General features: G+C 40.3%; 1 protein-coding gene across 2 annotated transcripts; it reads right to left on the reverse strand.

The window, feature by feature from the left end:
• Nucleotides 1-366: 366 nt before the first annotated feature.
• agpat4 (1-acylglycerol-3-phosphate O-acyltransferase 4 (lysophosphatidic acid acyltransferase, delta)) lies at nucleotides 367-7,057 on the reverse strand. 2 transcript variants are annotated; one of them, XM_042502732.1, is made up of 10 exons: nucleotides 6,998-7,057; nucleotides 6,685-6,892; nucleotides 5,570-5,751; nucleotides 5,193-5,362; nucleotides 4,951-5,112; nucleotides 4,711-4,864; nucleotides 3,394-3,496; nucleotides 3,227-3,302; nucleotides 2,828-3,026; nucleotides 367-2,224 (listed from the first exon to the last, which is right to left on the reverse strand). In XM_042502732.1, the coding sequence occupies exons 3-10, from the start codon at nucleotides 5,745-5,747 to the stop codon at nucleotides 2,133-2,135; spliced, it is 1,134 nt and encodes a 377-aa protein (XP_042358666.1). In that variant the 5' UTR covers nucleotides 5,748-5,751; nucleotides 6,685-6,892; nucleotides 6,998-7,057; the 3' UTR covers nucleotides 367-2,132. The 2 variants fall into 2 exon arrangements, with proteins under 2 accessions (XP_042358666.1, XP_042358665.1); XM_042502731.1 differs by lacking the exons at nucleotides 6,685-6,892; nucleotides 6,998-7,057 and adding an exon at nucleotides 6,537-6,678.
• Nucleotides 7,058-7,839: the final 782 nt, after the last annotated feature.

The raw sequence follows: 7,839 nt of genomic DNA on the forward strand, positions 1-7,839 counted from the left end.
AGCACATGATATGGCATGTCAGCTTTTAAACCACAAGAATTAAAAACAGTTGGGTAGAAACAGGAAATCTACCCAAAAGCAGGTAGTTTCCTGACAACCACTTTAAACCCGCCCTCCAGCTCCAAGGCCAGGAACCAACCTCAGAAGGAGAAGTCAGAGAGACGAAGGTCACAAAACTTAAAATATGGACAACAAGTTCAGTGTTGGACATAAAGTCCTGAAAGACATCACACATTAACCTGCTGGTTTCAAGTAACAGCTGGTTAAAAAGTGGAGTACTTTACAGCCTGGGGCTTGAACCTTGGAACACTGTTTACAAAGAAATGTCGACTTCACTTCACCAGAAGGAAGACATGACTTCACATCTTCTGACAACAAACCAATTACATTTAGTGAACATACACTGACAGTGTGCTTTAGCCCAGAGTGATTACATTGCAGCCTGTTTCACGGGTTGTGCAGCAGTTTTTCTCAACACTGGACCAATTTCAAACATTATGGTTCCCATTAATCACTCAGACACTAAAACATGATCAGATAATGTCTCAGTTGAAAAATACCAAAGTTACCCTTTGATAAATCCCACCGTTGTGTTATTTCATTTTATTTTTTTATTTAGCCTTTATTTAACCAGGTCGGTCCTGATGAGATACAATGACCTCTTTTTCAAGGGAAGCCTGGCCAAGACAGCAGTCTAAGAAATATTGCAACAATCAAAGACAAACAACACCAACTCACACAACAAAACAAATAAGATACATACTAGTTAAAAGCAACAGGATTAAGACTCAGGGTTTACATTAAAACAAGAACAAGTGCGATATGTAGCTGCTTCAAAGTCTCTCGTACGGTTATTATTATTATTATTATTATTTCTACCATTTCTTTCTAGCTTCATAAAAAGGTCCTGAATATTTTCTGTTTCACAGAGTGCTCGCTAAACCAACAACAAAATGCAAGGATATCTATATGCTTTTTTTTATGCTGCATGTATGACTGGAGTCTCCAATGACTGACTGCGATTACATTGACGTTAATAACCCATTTTATGAGGCTTATCGTGGTTATGATCATATTCAGGACATGGCGATTGAGTGAGCACAGAGAAATCATGTTATTCACATTCTGCATATATAGCATAATCAGTTTTTTCATGATCGCAATATGCTGTTTACATATTAACATTATACCCCAAAAACTTGATCATAAACGGGTTATTCGTGTCCACGTAAACATAATCATAGGCAGAGGAGACTGACTGAAATACCAGCTTACTATCCAAGTAATTGTTTCTCTGTCATAAAATCATAAAGAGATGCATTGCAGATCAGTTGTGGAGTGTTTTTGTTATGCAACAGTTCAGTATATCTATTTATGTCAAACTAACACGGAAGTGACCTGTAGTTTGGGCAATGACTCTCCTTATTTTTATCTCAACTTGCAGAGGCAGGCATGGGTACAGGAATGTAAAATGATGTAGAAATCAAGATGAGCTACTGTCTATTTTAAAGCATTCCTGCTTTCCATAAATCTTAATACTCATAACACACAATTCAACACTTGTCAACGGGCAAGTGTGAGATTCTGTGATGTATTCTGTCTCTGCCTTTGCTGAAGAGTAAACACAGACACACACCACCACTTCTACTTCCCTGCCACTGTTTGCAACATACAAAAAATAAACCAGTGTGCTTTTTTTAAAAAAAGTGAAATGTGTATTTTCTTCCAACATGAAATTCCAATTTACATAACAATCACAGAGGTAGTCCATTTTACACTTGGTTGAATTGTAATTCCAGTTTGAGTTACCAGTGAAAATGCTCACCTTGTCTGCATTCAAATATTTGCACTTTGATTTAAGGAGAATGTAATAAAGCTATTTTTTATTTTTATCTTGCTTCACTTTCTTATCATGAGTTTACCAAAGGCAGCTGCCCACCACAATCCTGTTCAATGATCTGGAGCTTCTGCAGCACAGCGGCACAACGAGACTCTGCTGTCTGCATTGTGCTCTGGAGCGGGTTTGCACTAGTCGAACAGCTCCTGTCAGACCAGTGTTTACATATTTTGTTGCTGGCAGCCTGCAGACATGAAGCGGTGCAAACTAGCAGCTCTGAGCAAGTCAGGAGTCTTTAGTTGTTGTTTAAATGGAACTCCTTATTCCCGTAGCTTGAGCCTCTGTTGATCTCAGTCTGGCCAATCATCCAGCGAACTCCCAGTGAAGCTGTAGAGGAAAGATTAAGACGGGTTGCATTTAGAGGCTTATCTGAGCGAGTCATAAAGAAGGTGTGGACATGGTTATTTCCACAGTATATTCTCCCTTAAGGTACAAAGCCTGCTCAGGATCAGAATTTAGTGACTAGTTGAATTTGTCCCTTTAAGATTAGAAGCTAAAGGTTAACAATGTCTAGAAAAAAAATAAATGTAGTTTATCAGACACTTTTTAATAAATGTAAAAGAGGTTGGTCTTTTTCAATTAAAAAAAAAAAAAATACCAAACACATGATTTTATTTATTGTGGAAACTAACATGTTCCTCATGAATCCCCATGCTGTGAGAGAAATCACTTCTCCATTTCACATTTCAGTGAAACTACTCAGACGGATGAATTTTTAACTTTGCTGAGTGAGCACATACATGCCTGAATGATGTTAGGGACATGCTCCTGAATCTGAAAAATCACATTTTCAAAAATAAAAGGGGGAACTTACATTGTAGTTGTCAAATCTGCTGCTTTATGGAATGTTTTGGACAAAAAGGATCTGGTTAAATTAAGGATCTTTATACCCATTTCAGGATGATTTAGGCATGAATACATGTAACCAACCTGCGGAGCAGAGCGCCACAGAAGCTAAGATGGTCAATATCGATCCAGTGCTGATCAGTTGAGTGAGGAGCAGGCCAAGCGGGTAGACGAGCAAGCAGGCCCAGAAAAGCCAGTTGATCAAAGCCCAGGGATGGCTTGGGGGACTCACCAGGGGGCCGGGGAAACGCCCTGTTTGTGTGTAGTGCTCCTGAAAGCTATCCTGTTGAATCATTAACGCAAACACAGCGTTAACACAGATAACAGTTTGCTCTTTGTAAGCCACATCTCTGACAATGTCTCTACAAAGTGATGGTAACTTATGTAATGTTTCAAAAGGGAGAAAATTCTCAACATTAGCCCGCTTTAATTTATAAATTAAAGGCATAAATGTCTAAATTTCCACCCTCAGCACCCTCTCGCCTTTTCCTGGTAGAGTTTGTGTAGCCAGGCAGCACACTCTGCCTCGTCCTCTGGGATCGACTCCAGAGGGATCCTCCTGCAAAGAAGAGGGGAAGTCAGATCTCTCAGATAAACAATTATTACACCACCTAAACAGGAAATACAATGCAGCAAATGTTTCTTTTTACCTCACATATAAATCTGCATGATATTTCTTCCCATTAAGAACTCCGAGCAAGGTTGGCAGTTCATTGTTTCTGAAGTTCAGTGTGGAGTCATAAACAGCTGCAGCTGCACAAGACAAAACACACACGACAGTTAACTGTACATTTGATTTGCAAAATTCTCCAGCCCCTCCCCCTCAGACATACACCGCATGTCATATCTACTGGTGGCCATATTTAAAGGTCCAGTGTGTACGATTTAGGGGGATATATTGGCAGAAATTAAACATAAGAAGTATCTTTTATTTAGTAAATAATCAGCTGAAAATAAGAATATTTGTGTTTTTGTTAAATTAGAATAAGCTGTTTATAGCTACAAAGTGAGCAGGTCCTCATACACGGAGGACGCCATGTTGTTTCTACAGTAGCCCAGAACAGACAAACCAAACACTGGCGTTAGATAATGTAATTCGAGTTTTTGTGTCGGTAGCTGTAGTTGGCAGCCCCTCCACGACTAGAGTGTCGGAAAAGCAATATTTTTTTTAATGTGAAACCGCTTTATTCAATGTTTATACCAGTTAAATCACTTATGTAGAAAAACTTGAACTTGTCAATCTTCATTTTGATGAAAAATAAAATAAACAGCTGTTCTTACTTGAATATATACATTTAATTACAACACAAGTTGGATCTGTGAAGCTCTGTGTACAGCATGCATATAGACAGAGACTCCAAAAAATTTGAGTAACAGAACAATGATTCAGTCTATATAGCATATTTGACATAACTCATACAGAGGCCTGTTCTGGAGGAGTCAAAAACGACTGTTGTCTAATTCTTGGATCAGCCTGTTTAACATTTGAGTGTGAAAATATTCAAGGTCTTTATTTTACAGTATCTTAACTTTAAGACTCCCTGGTGCCTCTTCACATGTCTGTATGCAGACAGTGAAGGACATGCACATAGTTTCATATTGAATATTTTTTTATGACAATCACTGGCTTTGTTTGTTTTGGAAAGAAAGTAGCACAGTCTAAGGATAATTCGGCACTAAAAATAGGTGAGTACACACTGGCAGGTGCTGGGCGAGTGGCGCATCTGGGACAAGACAAACAGCAAAGACGAAAACTCTGATTTCTAACCTGAAACTGCTTAATTTAGTGTTTTCAATCACCAGGTCTGCAGAGGAAACCCCCTCTGCAGATAATTTAAAATATCCTTAACCTTGGACACTTAAGTTATTCTATCTTCAATCTGCAAACATCACCCTTAGACACCACGAAACCTCCTAAATCTTACACACTATTCTTTTAAACACTTCATCAATGATTGGACACTCACCAGTCCCTCTGAGGTTTTGGACAGTTACCCAGAAGCCTTTGGTCCTGGGCAGAAGGTGATACTTCAGTTTTGGTAAACCTTTGCTTTCTGCCACCTGCATGCTGATCTCGTGTTTCTTTGGTGTGAAGCGTGTTCCTTCACAAAAAAGCAAGAACTAGCCCCAGATAAAAAAGATTATTCATTAATGTCATTATTCCAAATATCTCTGTAACATCAACCTAACAATTTCAACAAACATACCCAAAAGTTTTCTGGGTAATCCCGCAGGTTCTGAAGACTCTGAGCCACTGTCCTTCGGTCCTCCTCCCACTTCCTCTTGCAGAAAACTATCTCCAGGAAGTACCACATCCAGCCAATAACAGGTACATAACTCAACTCTTTCTTGGCTAAGACTTTTGAGCTCTGGGGGAAAGGATTAAAGCATGTTAAAAGTAGAACTGAGAGGTCAAAAAAGAACAGAGAATTTTGGGATACTCTCTTACCCCAAGAACTCCAAATCTGTCACAGAAGGTCCAGCCACACAGGAAGTCGATCTCATATGTGTGATTGAGAAGCACAATGGCGTTCTCTTTTCCATAGAGCGGCAAACTCTTTGGGTCAGTGTAGAGCATGCATTCTGTCCCTGACCACCACTCCAGGGCAGCTACCAACTCTGAGGATCAGCAATAATGTAAAAAAAAAGTGAATGTTAGTGAAAAATTGTTAAGCGGTCTGTCTGATTCCACAGCATGCATGCAACAGTGTTTAAATCTGTGCAATCACTGCAACAAAGTTAATACTGAAAAGACAGTTTTCTTCCTCCTGGCAGCAAATCAAACAGCAGATTATCTATGTGGCAGAGAATAAGGACAGTACGTACGGCTGCTGATGCAATAGCCCAGTCTGATGTTGATCCTGCGGAACAACTGCTTATTGACAAACCACAGAGGTAAAGTGCAGATCTGCAACAGGTTGACAATGATGCCGCTGGCCAGGAACACATAGCAGATGATCAGGTGGCACAAGAACTGGGATTTCAGCAGCTGCAGGAGGCCCATTGTTCTGCAAGAGTTGCACAATTTAAAGCATTAAAACACAACTCCTCCTATTACACACCTGACTTGAGAAGACACATTTCATCATTCAGCTCTGTCAGACAGAGACATCAGCGAGTGTTGCCCCGGGGCTGTGACAGCAACTGTTCACACAGCACTCAGCACGCTCTGACATAAAGCTTTCCTTTGACTGGACTTTCTGGTTTCATCGGGTGAATGGAGCCTTTGAGCTGGACTGTGGATAAACAGCCAATCACAGGACAAAAATCCACTCCTGACAATCAGTGACCTTTGCAGGGATATATGGGACACTGTATCCTCAATTATTCATGGCCCAACCCATACCTGCTAGTCTGTCATAGCATTTCCTGAGACTCAAGGTAATATCAGTTTCTGTGCATGTGTCACTGGATCAGTGTATTCTGAAAGGTCAGGCCAATCATACTGTACTATTACAGCTTATGTAAAGGTTACATTCTCAATTTTCACACACACACACACACACACACACACACACACAGCACTGACAAGGACTATCATTATTTACCATCAAACTGTTTCTGATGGCAAAACACACCCTGCAAGTCTACAAAGTAAGTGGCAACAGAAAAAAATCTAATAAAGTTTAAAATCGTTACGCAGCTTTTACATGAAGAGGTGAGATTATATGGAAAAACTGCTCGTAATGCAGATGATTTCAACACACGTGGGTCTGCTAAAGGTCAGCTCACTGATAACAGTCATACAACTGACGCATTCACCTTAAATCCATCCACAACATGTGACATTTACCTTGATCACAGAGCTGCCCTGCCTCAGAGAGCTTCAACTTTAAAAATATGGTAAATAAAAAAAGCTCCACAAGCCTTCAATTTCTGTCCATGCCACTTGGAGCTCCTCTTCAGACTGAACTCAAGATTCAGTCAACATGTGTACTCACCAGTCGACTCACTGGAGCAGGAAAACTTCTCAGCACAAGCAACCACACCCATCTGAAAGCCACGCCTGGAGCCGGGGATGGAGACGTATGCGAGCTCTGCTTCCTTGAAGAAACCTCTGGAGCCAGGCGGTCTGCAAAGATCGTCTGTTCCTCGCAAGATGACTCATCGTGGGAGGGGGAAAGCGTAGTCGCACGCACGGTAGCCGCCCTGTTTGTGACAGATGTTAGCAATCAACCACGAAAGCGTTCACTAAATCCCATGATAGTAACAATACTTAATTGTTGCGCTATGATTTCACATGTAATTAATTACACTTGGCGTTTCTCGGTGCCTCAACCTGGGCATGAGTGAGACCTCTGTCTGTTGTTTTCCCCTCCTCTCTGCGTTGCCTGTATTAGGTAACAGGAAACGCAAGAGTATGTTACACCGGGAGCAGGACACATGCGCAGTGGTCTTTAATTTATAGATATAACAAAGTATCACAAAACCCATACAAGTAGCTTTTGTCTGAGCGACAAGGTCACTTCCTTGTTTTATTTTGACTGAATTTATGTGATAACTCTGGCTGCACAGGCTCTGGTTCTGTTTAATATGTAGGCAATGTGGCGGGACTGTACAGACAGCTGCTGTAAATAGTGCTGTGTTGGTGGACAGTACCCTCTGCTGGTAATGCAGTGTATGTGCGGATTAAAAGGTGATTTTAAAGGAGCAGTTGACCCAAAGTGAAAACATTCAATATCTAATATAGCATATCTGGAGTTGGGTTTTGTAGCAGTGGGCCTATGGTTAAAACACAACCGAGATTACACACTGTCCAAAACTAAACATAACAAAATCTGCTGTGTCGTCAAAAACTACAAAACATATTCACTGACTTTAAAATAAATAATATATGTAAATAATCCACTTCCCCAAAATTAAAGGTTCTCCAAGAGGCACAACAGACACATTCATGTGGGTCAAACACTCAGGAAGCCTGTCAATCAGGTTTTTCACAGTTAATAATTACATTAGTATTTACATTGTTGGACTAAAAGTTCAAACACATGCACATTCAGATGACAAAAACTAGGTACAACACGAGAGACAATACAAGGGAAGAAAAATACAAAGTCCGCACAGTAGATTATGCTCCCATAAACATTTAATTCAAT

Source organism: Plectropomus leopardus, chromosome 15, assembly GCF_008729295.1.
Source record: "Plectropomus leopardus isolate mb chromosome 15, YSFRI_Pleo_2.0, whole genome shotgun sequence".
Classification (NCBI taxonomy): Eukaryota; Metazoa; Chordata; class Actinopteri; order Perciformes; family Serranidae; genus Plectropomus; species Plectropomus leopardus.

Bases quoted from the DNA above. Each gene is read 5' to 3' on its own strand.
- agpat4 (XM_042502732.1), bottom strand. From the start codon at position 5,747: ATGGGCCTCCTGCAGCTGCTGAAATCCCAGTTCTTGTGCCACCTGATC. The intron at 5,113-5,192 runs GTAAGAGAGTAT...CCTTTCCCCCAG, and splicing joins ACAGATTTGGAGTTCTTGGG to AGCTCAAAAGTCTTAGCCAA. The intron at 2,225-2,827 runs GTTGGTTACATG...TTTCCTCTACAG, and splicing joins TGTGGCGCTCTGCTCCGCAG to CTTCACTGGGAGTTCGCTGG.